Below are 27,057 nucleotides of genomic sequence, written 5' to 3'. Positions count from 1 at the left end.
TTTTTCGTCTGACAAATATGCAAATAGAATATTTAGCGTATGAATGTTCCATTGTTTTGAGAGCTCGCGTAGCTAACGTTTTTCTACCTAAGAGACGTATAAAATTTTACGCTTTTTGATCATAGATACATAGAACAGAGAATGTTGGTAGAAGTAACTTGATTAGTCATGGAAACGTTAAGTAAAAGCGGAAAATAATCTGGCCAGTAATTCTCCTTCGTGAAAAAGGATTGGAACTTATTCCACCACGCTGCTTTAGGGTTGAATACACATGGGGCTCACGATGGATTCTTTTAACACTGAACAAGAGATGAATGATAAAAACAAATGTATCATGGTAATTACTTAGATTCGGCCCCAGTCTTCCGTTAAGAAGTGTTCTATCCACTAATTTTACTATCATCAATACTAATATTATAAATGTAGCTCTGTCTGACACGTATTCAAGGCTAAACCGCTGAACCGATTTTGATAATGTTTGGTATGAAGCAAGCGCAAAACCCAAGGAGTGATGTAGGCTATTTTTATACATAATATTTCGAAATATAGTATGTATAACGTACATAATACAAATACAATATGAATAATATTCATACTACTAGGTAACAGCCTGTGAATGTCCCACTGCTGGGCTAAGGCCTCCTCTCCCTTTTTGAGGAGAAGGTTTAGAGCTTATTCCACCACGTTGCTCCAATGCGGGTTGGTGGAATACACATATGCTAAAATTTCAGTGAAATTAGACACATGCAGGTTTCCTCACGATGTTTTCCTTCACCGTAAAGCACGAGATGAATTATAATCACAAATTAACCATGTGAAAATGCAGTTGTGCCTTCCCGGGTTTGAGCCCACGACCATCAGTTAAGATTCACGCGTTCTTACCACTGGGCCATCTCGGCAGTTATATACAGTTAAATAATATACTACAGCATTTCTGTTCTCCTGTTCTAAGGTGAAAACAAAAGCTTCATTCTCATTTGCCGCAAATGTATAAAACAGAATGAGTAAAAATTTCGGAAACAAAATAAAATGTGGTGATTTTCAGACGACACTGCTACTGAACGGCGGCGCTGTTCTGTAAGAACACGCTTCGTATTGCACTCGTGAAATTTTAAAAACGGACTTACAGATAATATTTAATTACGGTGCGTATATCTCATATATGATACAATTATTATAGTCCAAGCTTAACATCTGTAATTAAAGGAACAAGGGACATAACATCCCAACTTCCAAGGTTGGTGGCGCATTGGTAAAGAATGACTCAAGAAGGACGTCTAACAAATCAGGACGACTATATAAATGATATTAAAATGCTTTAATATATATATTATAATAAAACCATTATCAAGCGATTAAGTTTAAGTTTACTATGTAATAACATAAGTTTCATCCTACTCGCAAGACTATTGCAAAATTCATATATTTTATACCAGGCGTTAAATTTATTTTATTGAATTACAATAGAAATATAATAAAAAATGGACTCCAGTTAAATCCATAGAGAGATATACAATTACCATTAATTCACTGCCACGAGTTAACGTTTAAAATAAATACATCCTTAAGTAAAATACAAAATTAAAATAAAAAGAACAAAACACACATTATAAATTTAAAGCAAAAACACGCCGTCTAAAATATTGTCCTGTGGCATTATACCCAAAAAGCTGGCACTATTGCCTCTCTGCACCGCTAGACTCAGCCTTTGGGATAAATAAGCGCCAGCTCTTGGGTCACCAGAAGTGTGGACTAGTTTACCATTAATTGATCACTCGTGCGATAAATAGTAACACTAAATTAATACAAGCATAAAAACCAAATCTATACTGAATCGATTTAAACAAATTACGAGTGAGGTTCGAAGTGAGTTCTTGCAGAATAGCAAAGCTGGTCGTTTAATTCTGAAAATCGACTCGATGCTATTTCGATACCGAAACACTTTAAATATAACTAATATTGTAATCAATATAGTGTTATACACTTTCTCGTATTTCACAATCTTTATTACGTTGAGTCCGTTCCTACAGAAGCCGAGATGGCCTAGTGGGAAGAACGCGTGAATCTTAACCGATGATCGTGGGTTCAAACCCGGGCAAGCACCACTGAATTTTCATGTGCTTAATTTGTGTTTATAATTCATCTCGTGCTTAACGGTGAAGGAAAACATCGTGAGGAAACCTGCATGTGTCTAATTTCATTGAAATTCTGCCACATGTGTATTCTACCAACCCGCATTGGAGCAGCGTGGTGGAATAAGCTCCAAACCTTCTCCTCAAAAGGGAGAGGAGGCCTTAGCCCAGCAGTGGGACATTAACAGGCTGTTACTGTTCCTACAGTAGAAGTTTAATTAAATTATATTCAAATATAGGTATCGCTATAAAATTGATTATTATGTATAATATACTAACTAATCGTTCCGACTTCGCACGGTTAGATAAAAAGAAAAATGTATTTTATATAGGATTTGCGTAAAATCCGTTTATAGTGAGCGTCTACGTCGGGGAAGTAACTGCGACAAATTACAAGTCAAACTACAAAATTAAAAAAAAAAAACAAAAAACAAATTTTTTTTTTATAGAATAGGAAGGCGGACGAGCATATGGGCCACCTGATGGTAAGTGGTCACCAACGCCCTTAGACATTGGCATTGTAAGAAATGTCAACTATCGCTTACATAGCCAATTTGCCACTAACCTTGGGACCTAAGATTTTATGTCCCTTGTGCCTGTAATTACACTGGCTCACTCACCTTTCAAACCGGAACACAATAATATCAAGTACTGCTGTTTTGCGGTAGAATATCTGATGAGTGGGTGGTACCTACCCAGACGAGCTTGCACAAAGCCCTACCACCAGTATATTCTAATCTATCATATAATACACATGCTAAATGAATTGGAACATTGATAACGAAACAAATACATCACATACCTGCGAATGTTATATTGAAAATTTTTAATCAACGTTCATAAAGAATGCCCCGAAGTATTTACAGAGTGAATATTTCATACGTCAATTCATGTTTTGTTTTTGAATTGATGCAGCGCTTGTGAATAGGAAAATGAATTATGAGAATAGTACAGTTAGAATTGAAAACTTTGAATCAAATTATTTAATATATATATATATTCAATATCAATTTCGATATATTTAATTCCAATCGTGGGAGTTAAAATAAAACGTCAATAAAATATTTACAAAAAAACACGGCAGCCATACCACCGCTATGATGAGTATGACGTAAGTATGTTGTAACGATACCCCAACTAAATGTTTTCAGGCATGGTAGAATAAAAAAATCTCATATACATACTCTTGGGCTTCAAGATTTCTTCATACCAAATTTCATCAAAATCGATTTAGTAGTTTTGCCATGAAAGCGTAACAGATTATATACTGAGTTTCTTGTCGGATGCTCTCGCTATAATCGACATTCATAACCAGTGGTAACTTAACATTTAATAAATCATATTAATTCAAAGCGCTTGCAAACGCCTATTCGAAAGTTTTATTTAGATTTTGATTTTATAAAGCATCAATCGACTTTGACTTTGGTTGACTAAACTGATTTTCCCGTAGAAAGTCAAACCTTTCATCAATAGAATCTAATAATTTATTCAATTCAATTTAACTCATATCACTGCTTACAATATAATTAACAATAAATACGTATTATTTTACGAAATCTGAATATTTAATGATTTATAAATTCAAAGAATGAACAAAATACATTTTTTATAGTAGGTAAGGCGGACTAACGTTTTGCGGTAGAATATCTAAATCGTAATCCACCTAAAATGATTTCCTTACTGGATCGTCGTACAATGCGAGATCAAAGTTATTTTATTTAAAATAATTCATAACTTGAATGATAGTCCATATCTTTTAAGCAAAATTCACTTTAGATGTAAAAAAGTGAACACACGCAGTAACAGTAACAGTAACAGCCTGTAAATGTCCCACTGCTGGGCTAAGGCCTCCTCTCCCTTTTTTGAACACACGCAATAGTGCTTTATTCCACTTACCCTCCACTCGAACCAATTATGCTCAAAATGAATTTATATATCGCTCTTGTAAGGTAGCCCTTATAGGAAGTTTATTGCCTTGGACATGTTTTCTTGTACGTTCAATACATTTAAAAAAAGAGTTTGTGTGCATTTGTTAACTTTTGTCAATGTTTTTATTTTATCTATTTAATTTTTATTATATAATATTGTTTTGCTATTGTTAACTGTTTGAATCTTAATAATTATTATTTGTAATTTACAAAAATGCTTGTTTACTGTCATACATGAATTAGTTTTGAGTGGAAACTTGATTGGTGTGTGATAGAGTTAATTTGTTGTGTAGTATATGTGGCGTGTACTGTTTGTTTCCCAGAAAAAAAAAATTCTGATGAGTGAGTGGTACCCAGACGAGGTTGCACAAAACCCTACCACCAGTATACACATTAGTTTTCGCCCTTAATTTTGTTGATAATAATTTAATTAAATACGGTTCTGTCAATGTTGGTAAAAAGAGTAGTTTTTTTTTTTTTTATAGAATAGGAAGGCGGACGAGCATATGGGCCACCTGATGGTAAGTGGTCACCAACGCTCTTAGACATTAGCATTGTAAGAAATGTCAACCATCGCTTACATATCCAATGCGCCACCAACCTTGGGAACTAAGATTTTATGTCCCTTGTGCCTGTAATTACACTGGCTCACTCACCCTTCAAACCGGAACACAACAATATCAAGTATTGCTGTTTTGCGGTAGAATATCTGATGAGTGGGTGGTACCTACCCAGACGAGCTTGCACAAAGCCCTACCACCAGTAAAGTTACAAATAGTATGATACGATATGATATACATAGGCGGACAGGCAAATGTCTCAAGTGGTAAGTGGTGTCAACCGCCCATAGATATTGGTGCTGTAAGAAATATTAACCATTCCGTACATCACCAATGCACCACCAACGTTGGAAACTAAGATGTTAAAGTCCCTTGTACCTGTAGTTACACTGACTCACTCACCCTTTAAATCGGAACACAACAATACTAAGTATTGCTGTTTGACGGTAGGATACTGATGAACGGGTGGTACCTATCCAGACTGCAGCCTGGAAAAGTACGAAATCTAACATAAGATGTCGTTGAAAGCGAACAGTATAATCGCCAATTTCAGAACCAAATCTTTCAGAATAGTATCAGAGATATTTATATACAAAAAAGTAACAATCATTATCAACTACACTTATAAACGTTGCTTAGCAACTGTTTAATTAAACACTTACTTATCTCTGTCTGTCATTATTGATTTGACATTCGAAAGAAGAAGACACAGCATTGTTTGACTGATAGCCCGCTTAATAAGTGAGGGAGCGAGCCAGTGTAATTACAGGCACATGGGACATCACATCTTAGTTCTCAAGGTTGGTGACGCATCAGCGATGTAAGCGATGGTTAACATTTCTTACAATGCCAATGCCTATAGACGTGGGTGATCACTAACCATCAAGTTGCCCATATGCTCGTCCGCCAACCTATACTATAAAAAAACCACTTTAATAAGTAAGTTTTATGTTTAAAACATTGTTCATTTATTTGCTTATTTATAAACAACATCACCCTAAAGCACGTAGGTGCTCTTTAATCGATCAACTTTTTAAAAACAAATAAAAAATTCCCTCATGGCGCCGTACAGTCGCCACGCGTGACCTGAAGGGTCGATTAATTGAACTGTATAAGGCTAATAACAACCTTAAAACAAAACGCGGAAGCGCTTGAATTGAATGACGTAACAATGGGCACATAGATCAATAAATTAATGAAAGGGAGGTGACGATTGAGTTTGCCTTGATTGCAGCACGAAGCTTAGGATCATCAGTACACATACATACTCGTAGATATATAAGCGTAAGAACACTAAAACGGTAACGGGATACTAACGCCGCTTATATTTTTAAGGTAATAACCAATCGACACAATGTAAATAGTTTTTTTTCAAAAGTTGCCTTTAGCCAAAACAAATGAAACAATAAAACACTGTCTATATGAAATTGTGTACGTGTGCGCGCGTGCTCTAATGCTTCTGTGTGCGTTTGCGTGGACATACTATCGGCTTATTATTTATTACCAGAATTAAAATTAAGTTTTCAGACTAGACGAAAAGAATACGAAAATCTGCAAGAAGTCGCGTTTGGATCAACAAAATTCATTTAACAATAGTTCTATAAAAAATATTGACAAAACTGTTGTTATTGCATTGCATCACAACATGTATGTGTTCGCAGAGCATTGGCAAAGTTCCGAACGTTTATTTCCGTAGTGTGTTAAGTGTTAAAGCTACATCTAAGTGTAAGTTTTGCTCGTAAAGTTAGTCGTTACGCCAAATCGACAAAATGAGAGCTGCAGAGCGGATAGCAATAAACTCGAAACTCAACGTAGAACACGATCGTTTACTGATAGAAGGTCATATGCGACATTGAATATAATAATAGTTAATATTATTATATTTAATAGATACACGTATCAAAGTAGCGTATCACCTTAGGTCGGTTTTGACATTTAACGATTGAGATATGAAGTGAGTCCTTTTAGGAATGACCTTAACGAAAATGAGAAAATAAAATGAAAAAAAAACAACTTATATTAGTTTATCATCTTAGATTTTTTTACCTCATGGTAAGTGGTCACCACTGCCCACAGACATTGGTTATGTACAAAATATTAACCATCCCATACATCGTCTACGCACCACCAACTCAAATGTCCCTAGTACCTGTACTTACACTGGCTCACTTTACTGGTGGTAGGGCTTTGTGCAAGCTCGTCTGGGTAGGTACCACCCACTCATCAGATATTCTACCGCAAAACAGCAATACTTGATATTGTTGTGTTCCGGTTTGAAGGGTGAGTGAGCCAGTGTAATTACAGGCACAAGGGACATAAAATCTTAGTTCCCAAGGTTGGCGGCGCATTGGCTATAAGCGATGGTTGACATTTCTTACAATGCCAATGTCTAAGAGCGTTTGGTGACCACTCTAGTAATATGCTCGTCCGCCTTCCTATTTAAAAAAAAAAACAAAAACGGAAAGTATAATCCCCTGGGTGAGGAGCAAACCAGGAACGGGACGAGTCCCTCCTTTCCCTGAAATTTCTGATGAATGTGCGTGGAACGCGAATCACACACATCACATGTCAAAACGATCACATAGTTACCCCGATATGTCTCAAGCGGCAATCCCAGAACACAGATTCCAATATAGTCTGATATCTTTTAGGTTTACCCTTCGTAATAAAAAGGGAGTACGCTACGCATATTGCGGGACATAATTACTTAAATAGTCAATTATCGTTAACTAATGTTAACCCGGCCAACTTAGATAGCGCGTGTCGTACGTAATGGAAGATACAATCGATTCGCTCATTTATTTTAGTATCACAGCATCTCACACGACTAGACATTTAAAATCGAGAAAGTTTTAACGTTTGGGTATTTATAATAAAAATCGAAAGTGTTGTACGTGTCGTTATTTTCTATATATTCATGTATTCATGAATACATTTGATTAAAATATATTAAGGTCATTCTGAATTGGGGCGTCAAGTGTATATTAATTTACTCGGTGGATAATGTTAACAAATATTGAGTTGCTTGTTTTTTTTTTCAACTTAAATAACTTAAATATAATAATCAGATATTATAATATTTATATAGTGATTTGTTATCTAACGTACCATTAATTTTGACACTATAATATAAAACCATATCGTACGCCATCAATGCACCGCCAACATTGAGAGCTAAGCACATGCGAGCAACAATAGATGCTAGCTCACCCCTTCATAAATCCTACCTAACAATCTGTTCCTATAATACTTTATAGGAGCAGGTTGTTTCAAGTACTTTTGAATCGTATTTTTACAAGACAATTATGAAATGTAAAGCCACCAGTCACCACCCGCAAAAAAAACTGGAATACACCAATAAACAGATGAGTAAATTGGATTTGGCAGTATGGCTGTAACTGTAAAATTAGTTGAATGAAGAAATTAAAAAATAATTCGCATCTACCTCAAACATCATAAAATATTATCCATCTAAATAACTTAAGTCATCTTCATATTCCTTTTGATCAAATAATGAAATAAACAGTGAGCAATATATGAACATATTAAATATTCTTTGTGTAGTCGGACCATTGGCCGGAGGGTTGAACTCGGATATACCACAGAACCTTACATTACCGTCGACTGGAGGGACGGGGGGCAACTTTAATATCATGAAATTATCACGCACACACTTATATATAAGTATACGTAAATTGACGGTATTTTCAAAACTAATTATGGGTTAGATATTTATATATTTAGACTTTAATTAACACAAATGTTTCTTTGGTATAAAATCTCTTCGACAGTCAAACTTTTTCCTTTTTTTTATTTAGGGACCTACACCGGCACTTCAGTGCCATTGTCCCTTATAAAATTTATAACATTACATATTATCTATTATCAAGTAAATATTCACGATGACAGGCCAATTTAGAAATACATTAACAATATATTAATTAAAATAACATCATCGGTTATAAATAATCGTTATGCGATTCGTAATAAATATTATCAGATATAAGTTGATTCAACCTAGAAAATTGATTGAGAGATTATAATATTTTTTATCTTGCACCGAACATACCTAATAAATGACCTAATATCCAAATTTGTTACACGTTTATTGAGTCATAAATATACTTCGCTGTAATATCATGATTACACGTAACTGTTAATATTTATTAATTACAATTCGAACAATTATTACTATTACTCAAATACACGTTCTTAATACAGACGGTCCAATGGATTGGTAAGTGTATGTACTGTCTTTATAATATATTGTTTAATATATAACTCTAGTTCATTAGTACAACACACACACTCACATACACTCGTTCACTGTATGTGTACACAACGAAACTACAAACAAGCACGCATATTTTATTTTAATGGAGATTTTTTTAAGAAAAGTTTAATAGAACTCGAAGTTATGACACGATTTTATGACTGACTGACTGACTCACCAAACTTTGTTTCTACGTATTGTTCATTTTGTTTAAGAAAAGACTGTTTATTTTCAGATATGTACATAGACAGTGTAAGGAACCAGGAGGAGGATCTATGATGTCATATCCTTGAGCCTTTAATTACACTGGCTCAATCACCCTTCAATACCAATGATTGCAATTTTGTGATAGAATAAATTAATGATTAGGTCGTCTATATGACAAACTAGTTCAAAGCCCTGCCAATAAAACTACCAACATTACAAATTGTACGCAACCTATTTTACTCAATTACGGCGGCTATATGACTTTTCACTGTTCACGTCTATCATCTAAACTAATTATCACAATTCGACAAATTATGTATCGTTAAAAGCGTTTAGTTCATATCTAAATCTAAGAAAACACCTAACAAGTCAACAAACAATGGAATTAACAATTTATAAAAATACGTTAAAAAAATCCGTGCTCCACTTTTAACCATACATTGAACAATTCGCTCACTCACGAGAATTATCGACGAAAAATACGAAGCCTCACTTTGTCTATGAAACTAGGTCGCAATTACCGGTGTAAACCGGCACAATGCAGCCAGGACACGGCAGTTGAAAGGGAACCTCAGGCTTAGATTCAAAGACTGCTCCATATTCTACGTCCATTCATCAGCTCATAATGGTCACTTATTTTGCATCTTAAAGGAATGGAGTTTAATGAATGTTTCGCATGTATTCCCTGTGATTTTATAAACGAGTTCGTGAGTCTAGACATGAAAAACCCTAATCTAATTGATTGTTTTATGCTTTTCTATAATAAAAAATACTTATATGCATCAGCCGTGATGGCCCAGTGAATGAACGCGTGAATCTTAATGATGATCGTGGGTTCAAACCCGGGCAAGTACTACTGAGTTTTCATGTGCTTAATTTGTGAACATCTCGTGCTTGACGGTGAAGGAATACATCGTAAGGAAACATGCATGTGTCTAATTTCATTGAAAATCAACCACATGTGTATTCCACCAAACCGCATTGGAGCTGCGTGGTGGAATAAGCTCCATACTTTCTCCTCAAGGAGAGGAGGCCTTAGTCCAGCAGTGGGACATTCACAGGCTGGTACTGATATGCTTTATAGTACTAGCATATCGAGTATTAATACAAATACACAGCAAATGTTTAAATAATAATTCTGTATATATTTAGATTTTTTAAAAAAAGGTTTTCGACTTATCTTCTTTTTTTGTATGTATGTTATTTTATTCGATCTTGACTGACTAAAAACCTTGAACACAATACCCGCTTGTTCCTTCTAATATAAAGAAAAAACTAATTCACCCCTTAAGGGTGTAATAAAGATGTTAATGTATGGGAATCGTATTTTTGTTGTAAATGACGCTGCCACTTTTGAGTAGCGTGTTTGTTAACCTAAAACATTAATTAAATCTTGATAATATATATAAATCTATTTGCAGGGGCACACTTCCAACTATTAAGGTAAAACTTATTTTAATAGGTCAAGTCTAAATCCAAATTTGTAAGTTTTAGCACATCTATAGATCTTGCTGTCCTTGCATTGTCAAATACCGTACCGTAACAGCCTGTGAATGTCCCACTGCTGGGCTAAAGGCCTCCTCTCCTCTTTTTGAGGAGAAGGTTTGGAGCTTATTCCACCACGCTGCTCCAATGCGGGTTGGTAGAATTCACATGTGGCAGAACTTCAGTGAAATTAGACACATGCAGGTTTCCTCACGATGTTTTCCTTCACCGTAAAGCACGAGATGAATTATAATCACAAATTAAGCACATGAAAATTCAGTGGTGCTTGCCCGGGTTTGAACCAACGATCATCGGTTAAGATTCACGCATTGTCAAATACAGGGAGCCAATTCTACGAATCTATAACGATTACGGACCTATTTATTCCGAACAAAGCCGATACAATGTTACCGTATACCGTTATATCAAAACCAAACTTCATTGTTAAATTTTATACCAATTTTTTTTTTTTGTAAAAACCAGGAGAGCAAATGACTCCACTCCAGCTGATGGTAAGTGGTAGTGGAGTCCAAACGCGACGACGGCCAGTACAGTCGGGAAGCCCCCCTTGCCGGCCCGCAAGATTGGAACACGTGTGCTGGTAAAGAGTTCCATTTTTTAGTGGTGCGACAAAGAAATGATTTGCCAAATTTCTTAGTGCGCGATGGAATTGAAGTCACAGCAACGCGGTGACATCAAGAGCCAGCACGCGTAGACTTGTGAAGGAAAGGGGAATAGTCGACTATGGGTATAAAAGTAATTAAATTAAAGAATAGAAAAGCGGATAAACGGCAACGATTACGCTTCGATTCGATTGCGATAAAGTGAAAATTTGTTTGCAGAATTGTGTGTGGCCCTCAGTATATAGTATGTATTAATTACAAAACACGTTATAAGCTTTTCAATGAGAAACATCTTGGTGTGTAAGACCGAATCGTATGCCGTGACGGCAAACGGAATGACGCTTTCTTATTCAGTCATACCACTTTCTACTCCCTTGTGTCTCCATGTATACTTCGTTGATATATATTACTATTATAATAAAAATAATAAAAAATATTTTATTTTACTCAATATAAACTGTTGGTTTTCTTTAATTATAAATTCTTTTAATAACAACCGAGCTCGATGTTTAACATCTGCTGGCCCGTGTGACCACATTTTACTTTTAAGCATCTGACGTGTTTAATTAACTTTTTAAAATTTTCATTGTTCATGTTGATAAGCAACCCATTTGTCTCGTCTGTATTGAAATACCTACATCTTGAGACCATCAATTTATGAGCATTTTATTCATACGTATGGAATATTCCTAATACTTTTAGTTTGAATTGAATATTATCAAATCATCGATTTAGATATTGAATTGCAAAAATAACTCCAATCGCCTTTTTTATTATTCATGTTTTATTAAGAAGAATTATTAATATCGCAGAACTGCGCAGCTGTTGCCAGTTGGCAGTCTTTGTTTTCAACCCTATCGTTGTGTGAAAGTCATGACGTCATAATATTACAATCTGACCCGAGGGTACACGATTAATATAGTACTCTAAATATAGGTCCCAGGAGAGAATGACGTAACGAATAAGCGCACTGCAATTGACAATGTTTACAGTTCACTGCAATTTAAATTCACATATTTAAGTTGATGAGTTAAGTTAAGCTTAATTAAGATAAGATTAACTTGATTTTTTGATGTCGATACTGACGCGTCCTGTGATTAATATTCTTAAAGTCATCATTATAATTTAATAGTTATTAAGATTTTGTTATTGAGATAATTACCTAATTTCTTCATTATTTATTGTACACCTTATTAAAACAACATATAAAAAATAACCCGGACAAGATAATATTATTAAACTGCCTTGCTATTGGCTAGATATAAGGCCGCAGATTCCTAGGTCCTTTGTTCATATCTCAGATCGTAAAAATATCGTATAAAATGTTATAGGGTTTTTCTGCAATAGCAGCTCGGAGTCTGGAAGTGAAAATGGAAATAGGAATTGCTATATTTATTAATTCTCCTCTCAGTACCTCAAAGGTTAGCAGAGATTCCCTTATTAGGGTGATAATTTGCGTCAAGTAGATTTATTTATTTAAAAAATTTTTGGAACAAAAGACGAACTTAATGCCTGAAGGCATTCTCTGCCAGTTATCCATTTTGCTAAGCAGAAATCCGTGAAACCGGTAATTAGTAATCAAAAATATACATACATACAAATATAACATCAACAAAATAAATACAGAGCTATAATATATGTACAGTACAGTGCGTTTACGACAACACAACCCATATAAAGTTTAGAATTAAATGTAAACGAGAACGAGCACAATAACATCAGATACGGAACACCAATGTTATCATCTCAAACTTTAATCAATATTCGATTCCCGAGCGTTTTGCTGTAGTTTAGAATTTCAGCAGTTTTCAATGGCCGTTGTTAATTAGATTTAAACAAGCTCGTTGAACAGTATTCGTAGGATTAACATTAAATTCAGTTGTAGAGAAATAAACGCTTCTAAACGAATTATTTATGTATTAAATAAAATAATGGTCGTTAAAATAGTAGCGTTTTTTTACTTAATATCCGAAGAAAAACATTATGATATAACCTTTATCTAAAGCTGCATGCTTTTACGTAAAACGTCACTTCTAAACTAATCAAGGCATTAGGGGTGAATAAAAATTGCATATAAAAGTTTTTTTTTTTTTTTAAGAAGCCGACGATAAATTCTGGCGACCAAGTGGGTCATATGATGGTAAGTGGTTATACCAGTTCAATTCGCCCTTCAAAACGGAAACAGTGTTCATCAACAGGAAAAAGATACGTCAAGGGCACAACATAATGAGTGGGTAGTATGTCCCCAGGCGAGCGAGGCGAACCTTTTATTATTGACAATTATTGTCATAACAATATACACTAACAGCATTACGTGTAAAACGTTGTTTTAGTAACAGACTGTGAATGTCCTACTGCTGGGCTAAGACCTCCTCTCCTTTATTTGAGAAGGTTTTTGGAGCTTATTCCACCACGCTGCTACAATGCGGGTTGGTGGAATACACACGTGACAGAATTTCAGTGATATTAGACACATGCAGGTTTCCTCACGATGTTTTCTTTCACCGTCAAGCACGAGATGAATTATAACACAAATAAAATTCATGAAAATTCGGTGGTGCTTGTCCGGGTTTGAACCCACGATAATCGGTTAAGATTCACGCGTTCTTATCACTGGGCAATCTCGGCTATAAACGTTGCTTAGCGGGTAATTATTTACACAATGCCGTGTCTTTTTTCGAATGTCAAATCAATAATGCAAGTTTAACTTAACAGCCGCTAACCAACGGAAGGAAAGGCCTAAAGGAAGGCCTTTTGTCATTATATCATTGATATATTTTTTTTATTGTTTTATGGTTCTTCCAATTTGAGTTAAAGATATTGAGATTTCGAATATAAAACTTATAAAAAAATAAATGTTTTTAATAATCAGGTGTCGTGTAGCGTGTCAGATTTTTTAGATTCGATTCTGTAGTCCCAGAGACACAACAAGCAAACACTTATTGTATATTTTATTAGTAAAACTTTGTTATTGAAATGGAATTTGTTTTTTTTTTTTTTTCATTTCATTAGATTTCAATTCACATTATTCTATTTCACATTTCTTTATCGTCTACAATCGGTAATTTAAAATGAAAGGTCTACAATGTTAATGAAAAATGGCATTTACCACCCCAGGGCAGACGCCCTCAAAACCTTCGTCAATGACATTAATATTCGTCTACTTACTGACACTAATATATTGAAGTTTTTAGAAAAAATCCTACAAATTGTCATTTTAATGGACAATGTCCTTGGGTCTGTAAGAACAAACCGAATGAACTCAAACAAAACGAAATAATTACTAGAGTTGTTTTATTTTTATAGAATACGTAGGCGAACAGGAAAATGGTCACCAACACCCATAGACATTAACATTGTAAGAAATGTTAACCATCGCTTACATCACCAATGCGCAACCAACCTTGGGAACCGAGATGTTATGTCCCTTGTGCCTGTAATGACACTGGCTCACTCACCCTTCAAACCGGAACACAACAATACCAAGTACTGCTGTTTTTCGGTAGAATATCTGATGAGTTAGTGGTACCTACCGAGACGAGCTTGCACAAAACTCTACCACCAGTAAATTTATTATTTTAATAATAAATATGCACGTGGACACTATAGTAACTAACATAAAACATTTCTAGGATATATAAATATTACACACGTTCATTATTTGGGTTACACTAACACGGACGTCCTGATCTAATTTAAGCTATATACTCGTTGATTACTCTATTAAAGTTAGTTTTGTGCCCAAAAATTCCAAGAATACTTCCCAAAGAGACTTCCAGGTATTTAATAGAAGAGATATTCAGCTACTTGTGAAATTAATTTCAATGAGTAAATAAATAGTAACGTTTGGCTAGAATTTAAATCTAATTTAACTCTCCGGTTAGAAAAAAAACGATTTAAAAAGTATTTCAATTATTTTGGTAAAAATTACCGAAACTATTATCTACTTAACTTTGAAGTATAATTAGTATTCAATGATAATAATTTATTGATTCCTAATACATTGAAAAATATAGAAATAATACAATTTAACCACATAAAGGCGTTAGTCCTGCGCCTGATATCTCTTTAGTCGTGTCAGTGTGCTGTCCCATTGGTTTTTATTTTTCATAGAATTGGTAGGCGGACGAGCAAATGGGCCACCTGATGGTAAGTGGATACCACCGCCCATAGACATTGGCATTGAAAGAAATGTTAACCATCGCCAATGCGCCACCTACCTTGAACACTAATATGTTATGTCCCTTGTGCATGTAATTACACTAGCTCACTCACCTTTCTGGCTACATTCATTTGATCGGAAATTTATTAATTGTCCGAACTCGGCGCGGATGACTTATTTTACATAATTTGCACAATTATAGGAAATAACGCAAGTAGAAATACGTAATACCGTTGACTTTTCGGAAACCGTTGAGCGACCACAAATATTTTGACATATTTGAGCAATTTCGGGTTATGTCCATTCCACATGTCCACATGATGAAGTACAAGTTTTGCAATGGATTTAAAGCGATTTTTATATACACAAAAAGATTCAGCATCGACATTAATTAATAAATGTGTTAAATAAAAATCTATTACTCCATTTTTGCATTTAAAGATTTGTTGAGCTGCAATTTTAATGCAACAGTTTGAATATTGAGTTGAGTTGAACAGTGAGTCCTCGCTCACAAATAACCTTACTTATGTCTGTATGTTACATATGTATATTAAAATAACAATCCATGTAGGAACAATGTTATATACAGCGTTTTATGTCGTCGAAAGTGTTTTGAACTTTAAAGGTCAATGTCCTTGTATGAGGTGGGTATTATTGTATACTACCAAGACAAATATTATTATGACAATCTGTTACAAACATTTAAAGTCTTAAGTACTTAAATTTAAGCTTAATTTTAAAAAGCTCGTTCTATTTTCAAACAATATTTGTATGTACGTATTTCTAATATAAATAGTGACACAATGTAATTACAAGCACAAATAATATGATCCTTATGATCAGTGTTGCCAACCCTTCACAAGTAATAAGCAGCAAATCACAATAAAATAGAAATGAAACAGAAAATAGGGATATATGTGTAAAAATAGTAAATCTCCTTTTTAAACGGTAGAGCTGGTAACATCGCTCGTGACCAATTTCGGCCTTAGGGCCATTAACAGATTATAATGTGACGATTAGAAGTCAATCCAACGAGCTAAGAGTTATCGGAAAGAACCAACGGCTTTCCGAGACACGGGATTGACCAGCTCAGTCCCTAAGCTTGTAGAGTTACCACTCCGGGAACCATTATGAATTTTTCAACAGAAGACTATGTTTTCTTAACTCAATACTGTCCCGACTACATGGCGGACTTCAGCCACGAGATGAGACAGACAAAGAATATAACATTTATATTTGTCACAAGCTGAGTTGGCCCAGTAGTTAGAACGCGTGAATCTTAACCGATGATCGTGGGTTCAAACCCGGGCAAGCATAACTGAAATTTCATGTGCTTAATTTGTGTTCATAATTCATATCGTGCTTTACGGTGAAGGAAATCGTGAGGAAACCTGCATGTGTCTAATTTCACTGAAATTCTGCCACATGTGAATTCTACCAACCCGCATTGGAGCAGCGTGGTGGAATAAGCTCCAAAACTTGTCCTTAAAAAGGGAGAGGAGGCCTTAGCCAAGCAGTGGGACATTCACAGGCTGTTACTGTTACTGTATACGATACGTTAGAATTGTCATATAATGCCTGTCCTTGAGCGGAGTTTTCCATTTAATGTTTGTCATAACAGTATCACATTCCTCGCCACCATAAACTACATAGGTACATACATGTTATAAATTCCCTTGTAGATCAACGTAGATTGTAAAATAGAAGCTATAAAATGTCATGGTAGTTTTGCGGCGATAAATAATGTGAAACAACCATTAAAGACCCCGCTGCCCTTTATAGCGCGAATCGATGAGAGCATCCTCTCTGGTCTGAGACTCCATTCACACGCACGACACGAGATAAAATCGTTGCAAGTTCTAAATATAATATTACACGATAATTATGCGTGGTTCGATTTGTAGAGCTATTCTATAAGAACAAACTCGGAACTCACCGGAGAATTCATTCGTGACCTTCAGTAAGTGATATGCGACATTGTCTTTAATAAATATAATGGTAGTCGGTTTTCAAAATTATACGAGTGAGATGCGAAGTCAGATTTTACTATTAGTTTCAAATGTGGATGCCTATCTTTAGAGTATAACATATAATATATTGTAACGGGCGTACTCGTAAGTAGCTTTTATTTTCGTCTTTAAAAAATATATTTTAATAAATTAGGAAGGCTTTTTTATATTGCCTAACTAAAAAACTAATAAATCTAAATACATAAAAATTATACCAAAGGATTGTGTGGTTTAGTGAAGAATTGCCTTGCCTTGCCATGTTAAACGACGGTTTTGCTTGTTTGTAATAAAACGAGTGAAAATTAAAAAAAAAAATTGAATTCAAAAAGAGAACTCAATTCAAATTTCACATTCTTTATAAATGAAAGTTATTACGCTATTTCCGTTAATTCCTTCTTTATTAATATTATGTTCTTAAATTGTATATATTTTAATATATCTAAAAAATGTGAAATATTTTAATTCGTCATTCTGTTTCTATTACTATTTTACAAGTTTTTATTTACATTAGTATACATATATATACATATAATTAAATGTAGCAACTGAATTTTAAATCAGTCCCACACGACCGATAAAGCTGTGTATGTGATAAATATACATATTTGGTATTACTGACAAAACAATCGTGTAATTTGTTCAAAATAAAAGCTAGTCTATAGTGTATATATATATATATAAAATTGTTATTGTATTTATTTCCTTCTGAAGACGTTTCGTCACGTACAACGAAATCGCGTCCTGACTGTTCGCAGTAGGTCACTTAAGCTTAGAAGCGAACGTCTCGTGTCTTCACTCTGTAAATGTTTGAGCGGTGTCCCCGAGAGACGGGGGTCCATTAAGTCTAACAAATACACCACTTTCTCGTTTTACAAAACTAGCTGCTTTGCACGTGTCTGCCTGGTAATTTAATACTGATACAAACATATATTTATAGTGAGTTAAAAAATCGTTTTACATTTAAATTACTGTGTTAATAATTGCCCATAGTTGTTCAAAGGCCTTTTCTCCTCTTAAGATACTCCATGAGTTCATTTGCAAGGATTGAACCTATATTCCACCAGGCTGCTTTAAGATAGCTTGGTAGACACATGTGGCAGATTTCATCCTACATAAAAAGGTTTTACGAATTTTTCCTTTGAGATGAAATTTTAATATCTATAACTACCAGTCCAATTTGAAAAATACACTAAGGAGTGAAAAGGAGCATAAAGGCAAGTAATCATCGCGTGCATGAAACAAATTGAACGAAAGTACAAATGCATTGAACGCAGCTAGGACCGTCTATACTAACAAGCGATTATGAGCATAAGCTTATATTTTTATTAAGTGAAAAAAATCTCTATTTTTAAACCAAGTTGACGTGTATTGAGTACTTTTAAGTTCGCAGATGCCGAGGTCTGGTTAAAAATTTTAATACTTTTCTGTTAAGAAACTCAGTAATAACCGGAGTTTTACAAGCAGTGCTTGCGCACCTATTGGGCCTTTTACGCTTTGATTTTTATATTTTTACGTCAGCTATTGACGGAACATGTCTGGTGCTGACATGACAAATTTTAACATTTTGTCATCATAATGTGCAGTGTTTACAAAAAATAAGCAATTATTATAATTATAGGAAGACATCATCGTCATCATAATCAAACATATTTTTTTTATTAAATAGATAGGCGGACGAGCAAATGGGCCCCTTGATGGTGGTCACCGACGACCATAGGCATTAGCATTGTAAGAAATGTTAATCATAGCTTACATCGCCAATACGCCACAAAATTTGAGAATTTAAGATGTTATGTCCCTTGTGCCTGTAATTACGCTGGCTGACTCACCCTTCAAACCGGAACACAACAATACCAAGTACTGCTATTGCGGTAGAATATCTAATGAATGGGTGGGACCTACCCAGGCGATCCACCAGTAAATATTTAATGAATATGATATAACTACTACGGTATCTTATACCATAACACTATGAATTAAACCTGAAACTTTTAAATGAAAAAAGTTTTTAAGCCCAAAACGTTGATTGTGATGCTGCCTGGTGATAAGCATGCGAGAATAATAAAACAAATTAAAGATAAGATACACTGTTGAGGTGCAAATACAATAAATACAAAAAAATTGCCACGGTAACATCTGGTAGCTCTAGACCAGCGGTACTTAACCTGCGGCCAGCCGGGCCACTTGATGTTTCTTTATTTTCAACTATTTCAAAAATTTCAAAGGTTTTTATGAACACCTAATTAATTCGAACTAAACAACTGCTTTTAGCTACAACGCTGCAAAGTTCTTGAAACGTCATGAAATGATAAAAAAAAGGTTCAATTTGTAACAATCCAGAAACCTATCATAACTTATTTTTTTGTTTGTGGCCCGCGACACCCTGACTAACGCGTGTTTGTGGCCCCTATAAAGAAAAGGCTGAGTATCGCTGCTCTAGACAGTATCGCATTTCAACATCATGCCTACCAGGATCGCATAACTATCAGGATATGTCCAAACTATTAATCACATTACACAACTGGCTATAATCGACACTGGCTGTTCCCGATCTTGGCAGCGTATTCGAGTTGGAGACAAATCAAGGCAATATAATATTCCGTGCCATATATTAGGATGTATTGGCATGCCAAGGGAGATTTTCTTGATTCCTTATCAGATGGTAAATAGCTTAAGCGGGGTTTTGTTCGGAACACTAAGTATTTAATGATAGTAAAAAGAAACTTGTAATATTTGTATTATAACAATTATATGGCAGACCATCACTTGCCAAGTTCCTAAAATTTACTTCAAGTGAATATCGATACTACATATTATATATATGTATACGCTTTGACTATTATTGTCCTTATTCCTAACCTCATTCTGATTCCTTTAAAAGATACATTGCTAGTTTGGTTCTATATTTAATATATGTGGACGCAAGAAACTGAGAAAGAAAATCGATTTCTAAGACTCCGACGAAATGTCTAAAATAATTTCGTTACTATTAATAAAATATAGTCGATATATTTTCTTATAACATCATTTGACAAATTTTACATACAAAGGTATGTATGTAATGTATATCATTCTCTTTTTAAAACATTAAACATAATATAATACCCATAATCGATAGAATCAGATTATTCTAAAAACATCCCTATCCCAATTTTGTATCCCATATCAGCAATCTGATATCCTTTAACAACTCCGAACTTATCACATTAGTCACGTAGTTAAGTAACTTGTACCGTAGCTTAATGATACGCTTGACAACAAAGAATCGACATGGTTCAATTAACGGAACATGTTGAACTTAACCAAAGAGGTTCACTAGGTCGATAAAAAAAAGTTATTTTTTTTTCTTATATCTGATCTGCTTTCAAAGCGCCAAGTAATCTAAACTATACATTGGTGGTAGGGCTTTGTGCAAGCTCGTCTGGGTAGGTACCACCCACTCATCAGATATTCTACCGCAAAACAGCAATACTTGATATTGTTGTGTTCCGGTTTGTAGGGTGAGTGAGCCAGTGTAATTACAGGCACAAGGGACATAAAATCTTAGTTCCCAAGGTTGGTGGCGCATTGGCTGTAAGCGTTGGTGGCGCATTGGCTGTAAGCGTTGGTTGACATTTCTTACAATGCCAATGTCTATGGGCGTTTGGTGACCACTTACCATCAGGTCGCCCATATGCTCGTCCACCTTCCTATTCTATAAAAAAAAATGGCTAGAACATTAAAATCATAATTTGTTTTTATTATATATTTTATATCAAAAATCGTGAGGAAACCTGCATATGTAGGATGATTATCAGATGTATAACCACCATTCCGCATTGGAGCAGCGTGGTGCATAATCTCCATTTCTTCTTAAGAGGGAGAGAAGAGATCATTGTACATTATTATGTAATTACTTACATAAGTAATAGTATTACATAACTAATTTTGTTAACGAACTATTTATATATTTTGTAATTTAATTGTTCACTGACCTGCATCTCCGGCGCGCCGCCCTCATCCCTGATGAGTAAAAGGTAACTGTGGCCATCGATAATGACCTCTTTCTTAAAACGCCCACCTAAATATAAAATAGTAATTAGCGTTTTGCAAGGCAACGTTTCCAAATAACCATTAAACTATAATGTAATTACTTGATTCTAAATACTTTTTGTTAATCATTAGTATTTGAAGTGTTTTGACAACTTTCTGCCGGTTGTTTTCTATTATTGATATAAATATCTTCTACAGAAGTAAAATGTATAGAAAACTTTATTTCATTTTAATGTAATTAAAAAAAATGGACCATAAATTTATATCGGCGATTTTTTTACAATTTAATTAAAAATCCATTTCTATAAATTTCTTCATTTCGAAATGTTATCAGATTATACAAGTCACATGGGTAGCTTTCGAAGTTCAATGATCTGTTTTTTATTACATTAAATACTAGTTGTGCCATCTATGATCAATTCGCGAAGTTCCACATTAACTTCGTCACAGATGGCGCTAATATCTTAAATTTCATATTAGTTACAGCGTTGCTGTACTAGATGGCGTTACGTTCGTGAATGACTTAGTTATCACTAGATGGCGTTGCAAGACTGCTACAATAAAATTAAACAAATTTATAGTTGCATTATAGTTGATACCTTCAGGGCTTTCTTCTTGCATATACGCCCCCGTTAGATATCTGTGGACCAACGCTGATTTGCCACTGTCCGGGGAGCCTAGCACTCCTACGCGCAACTCGGTAACACCGCGCGACGCCGTCCATTCTTGACTGTTCACGAATGAATCTGGAATCAAAAATTTAAATGGATGATATTTGAACATACATACGTAGATATTTATTTATAATATATTAATAAACCATGTTGTACTTGTAAATAATTATGTATGAAAATATAGTATAATATCTATAACGTAAATGTATTACACATTTACGTATGTATGTAATTGAAAAAAAAAACGATTAATTATATCTAAGTTGTCTTCACTATTTGATTACAACACGTCATATTTTTATAATTAATTTTTAATTTAATTTTTAAAGCTGTATAAAACAGGTTTAATAGCAAACATTTAAAGAGCGTTATTAAAAAAAAACTCGCCCGTAATACCGCTTATCCGTTCATTACACACGTAACGATATAATCAGAGAATTGTAATAACACGAAAGAAATAACGGGTTAGCTAGCTATTATTACCTACGAATAACGTCACAGAGCTAGAAAAAGGAAAATGTGGCCATTACGGGGCGGACGGCAGATGTGAAATATTGTAATGGTGCTTTTTGAAAGAACTTATCAAAGTAAACCAAAAAATTAACATGGAATCATTAAATATTATTATATATACATGACGACATAAGAGAGCGTCGTGCCGCTCGCCGTCACGGCTTACGACTAAGCCTCACCCCCAAGACGCGCCAACACAATGTTTCATATTTAATTATCTACCTACTTCTTAATATTTATTTCTTCAAAATATTTCATTAGAATTTTAATGAATGAAAAGTGAAAATGAAATGATCAATGAATTATTTTATACCCGAAGTTTCAGTGAAATATGATAACTATCTTGTAGAAAAAGAGACTTTATTTTCTATTTCTAATAATATACATACAAACGTACAAAAAGATATAAATTTTTAAAGTCAGTTTAAAATGTTGCGTAATTTTTACAAGCGCAACAAATCATCCGTGAAACGTCATTGGTATGTTCTCTAGCGAGACGGACGGAACAACTAACAAACAACAATACCGAAGTCAGAAGTGTAATTGGCGATTGTTAGAAATAAAATACTTCAAGAAAATAGAGAAATCACACTCGCACATATGTACATAATATATAAAGATACAAACACACTCATCCACACCAGTGACTGTGTGAAAAAGTTTAACCAAATATATTTTTTGGATTTATCATAATGTCCTTCAGACCGATTTCGGCCACGGCGGCCAATCTCAAGAGAGTTTAGCCAACTACGCAGGAGATATTATAGTGCACAAGTGTGTGCGCAAACACATGTGCACTCGCTATTCCCTAACTCTCATAATCCGATGGGACGGCAATCCGACACGACCGGAAAGAGTTCAGGCGCAGGACCGAAGGCTTTACGTGCTTTCCGAGGCACGGGAGTGTATACACTTCCAACTTCCAGACTCCGGGATGCTACTGAGAAGTTTCAGACAGAAAAACCTAATAACTTTTTACTGGCCCGACCTGGGAACTGAACCCAGGACCTCCGGGTTTGCGGCCTTACATCAAGCCACTAGACCAACGAGGCAGTCGGATTTATCTATACTAATATTATAAATATATTTCTTTATATCTCGCACGCGTGTCAAACCTATATATATACGTATTAATCGCTTTAATGGTATCCGGCATACAACGTCCTTATAGAGTGCTCCTGTGCTTTGTGTTTACACACACTTGTGCATTATAACACTTACGTTGGCTCGTCTCCGGCGATGATGGCCACAGAGACCGTAATCTGTCAGAGGACAATCTTTAACTTAACTGTTCAGATGTTAAGTATTATGATAGAAGTGTTCTTATTACGCACCAAATGAGGTTAATGCGTTTGTCGCATTCATGTTACGATTACAACCTAAAGACCTAAATCACATCACTATAGACATTTCTTGTTAAGAACTCAAATAATATTAAACTGAATACACAGAAGGATGATACTATTTTATTTTACAGAGATTATAAAGTGAATTTTTGGGCGCGTTATGAGTTAAATTTGACGCGAAAACGCTTTATTTCTGCCACAAGTTCTAAGTTATTAGCGATTTTGTATATATACACGTGTACGTACATACTAATTACAAAAATGATAACGTTTAGTAGGCGGATTAAATCCAGGGAAACCAGACAGCCGGGAATATGGGCGACAAATTATAAAACCGGCGGAATATCGACATGAACGGTTTAATCTTGACGTCGAGTCGTCTTGCTTCATGGTAAGCGAGATTTAGCGATTATATTTTTTTAACTGAATGATCATTGGTCAACGTCAGCCGATGACGCGATTGTCGACCAATAAGCTTTCACATTAAAGTAATAAGTTCATCTGATTGGTGGAAGCTTTTAAGTATTTTAGAAACTGGCGATAAGTAAGATATAAAATGTATGAATATTGCCAATCACGCATACCGCACTGTTTTATTACATATTTTATTACATCCTGCGTTTCAGGGTTATTGTGAAACAATAATGTAAACACAATCGTATTCACCTGAATTCTGAAACAATGGAACTGCGTCAAACTTGCTTTGTTTTAAAACCAAGTAAAAATATTTCAATTAGATTATTTTTTTAGTACTCTAAGTAACTGCCTGCTTCTGCTGAGCTAAGGCCTCCTCCTCCTTGAGGAGAAGATTACTAGAATTATAAATATTAGACTATTTCATATTACTAAAAACTATATCAATAGTGAGTACCTTCCTGTTATATCAAATCTTCGAAGTATCAATAGCGCAGTGATTTACAGGCCGCTTAGCGATATAAATGTACCCATGTGCAGTTGTCGATCTTGACAACTGCACATGGGTTATTATCCTCCATATTCGCTCAATAAAACCAATCTGTATCAATTAACTCATTTGTTTTGGTTTTTCGTTTAGCAAAATAAATATATAAATAAATTTATAAATAAAAAAGCCGAGATGGCCCTGTGGTAAGAACGCGTGAATCTTAACCGATGATCGTGGGTTCAAACCCGGGCAAGCTCCACTGAATTTTTATGTGCTTAATTTGTGATTATAATTCATCTCGTGCTTTACGGTGAAGGAAAACATCGTGAGGAAACCTGCATGTGTCTAATTTCACTGAAATTCTGCCACATGTGAATTCTACCAACCCGCATTGGAGCAGCGTGGTGGAATAAGCTCCAAACCTTCTCCTCAAAAAGAGGAGAGGAGGCCTTTAGCCCAGCAGTGGGACATTCACAGGCTGTTACATAAATAAATAATAACATAATAATTCATCATCATCATCATCATCATACCAGCCGAAAGACGTCCACTGCTGGACAAAGGCCTCCCCCAAGGATTTCCACGTTGGCCGATCTTGCGCTGCCCGCATCCAACGGTAATAATTCAGTGTATATAATTTCAATTTCAATCAAAATACGAACCGGACCGTATTTATTGTTTTTACAATATATAATTCATTAAATATAAAATTATGATATAAAATATAAATTCGCATAGGGTTGACGAAACAAAATTTCATAAGATCAAATAATTTCGAATATAAGTTCAAATATATAAATGATAATAGCGTTGTGCCAACCCGGTTCGGAAACGAAGTACATACATTATAATAAAATCATTTCACACATTTACGATCATAAAAATCCCATCGAGTAGTAATGGGCGGGTTAAATTTGGTATATGAATGTTTAATATGTGACTCCCCGCGGGTTTCAGTGTAGGGTCCTTTAGACCTTGTGATTTATTAGCTGGCAATAAAATTAATTTAATGCGGGAACTTCATGTAATTATATGTAAACAAAATTATCGGTGCGCTGACGGCTTGGTTGGTTATGGTTTTAATTTAATATCAATATTATGAACACTAACAGTAAAAAATAGATAAAAAATAAATAATCGTATTTAAATTAAAATAAGGGCAACGAATTTTCTATAACGGTTGATAAGAAACGTAATAAAATTACTTTTCTTTAAAAACAACTATTGATAACAATTTATTAGCGAATAAATACCTATTGCGATATATATGTACTCGTAGTTTATATAAATATTTTTAAGGTAGTTATTTATGTATGGGTTTCTTACTATCGCCGTCGTCGTCGTTCCGAGCTAATGACTCGGTTATTTGAATACAATTACGTTTATCGTAAAGTTATATAAATAGTATATACTGGCAATGATTAAACTATGTCAGTCTTTACACCATAGTTCGTTCAAAAACATCTTATTATTTCACTTGTATTTGAAAGGTAATAAAACCTTATTATATGTATCAATAAAATTATATAAATTTAAATTTCGAATGGCTCACGGTAGCGTCATCTTGTACCATAAAAAAGAACAAAAAAAAGCAATTACAACTATTTTCAAAAATAGAAGATCCAATTACAATATACAATTATGAATGAATAAACTTTAACGAGTCGATTTATTTGAAATATTCAAATTAATCTAGAACAAGTTCAAATTAGTTGTGATGTTTCCATTATGGTGTACTCTCTCGAGAGGAGCACTCGTTTAGGCGCGAAATTACTCATTAGTGCATTCGCAAACCATTTCAACACATCAACACACATGCATAACACTTAATGAGGGCATACTCTATTATGTTATTATTAATCTCCACGTATTCGCTTTTATTATTTAACCAGTAAGGTTCATAATTGAATAACACCGTATTGGCATAACTTGAACTTTTATCAGGTTTATATCAGCTTGATATTTAAATTGTTTATATTATATGTGCAGTGTTTGTTAGCAGTTAAATATTTGTGCTTTAATATATATTTTAAGGGCATAATCTTAAAGTATTTTTAAGAGATTTCGTAGGTGGGAGGGCTTTTTGCAAATCTGTCTGGGTAGGTACCACCCACTCATCAGATATTCTAACGCTAATCTACAATATTTAGTATTGTTGCATTCCGCTTTGAAGGGTGAGTGAGCCAGTATAATTACAGGCACAAGGGAC

At 34.6% G+C, this 27,057-nt stretch overlaps 1 protein-coding gene across 2 annotated transcripts in view; it reads right to left on the bottom strand.

Moving 5' to 3' along the window:
• LOC126769115 (centaurin-gamma-1A) overlaps window positions 1–27,057 on the bottom strand; it is a 259,730-nt gene that overhangs the window by 19,937 nt on the left and 212,736 nt on the right. For both annotated transcript variants that reach the window (XM_050487676.1, XM_050487677.1), the window contains exons 2-3: window positions 22,011–22,157; window positions 21,354–21,439 (exon numbers count right to left, since the gene is read on the bottom strand). In XM_050487676.1, coding sequence (XP_050343633.1) covers window positions 21,354–21,439; window positions 22,011–22,157 — 233 coding nt within the window. The remainder of the gene's footprint in view (window positions 1–21,353; window positions 21,440–22,010; window positions 22,158–27,057) is intronic.

The sequence above is a fragment of the Nymphalis io genome, chromosome 6, assembly GCF_905147045.1.
Source record: "Nymphalis io chromosome 6, ilAglIoxx1.1, whole genome shotgun sequence".
In the NCBI taxonomy this organism is placed as follows: Eukaryota; Metazoa; Arthropoda; class Insecta; order Lepidoptera; family Nymphalidae; genus Nymphalis; species Nymphalis io.
This window is presented reverse-complemented; position numbering and strand designations above follow the sequence as displayed.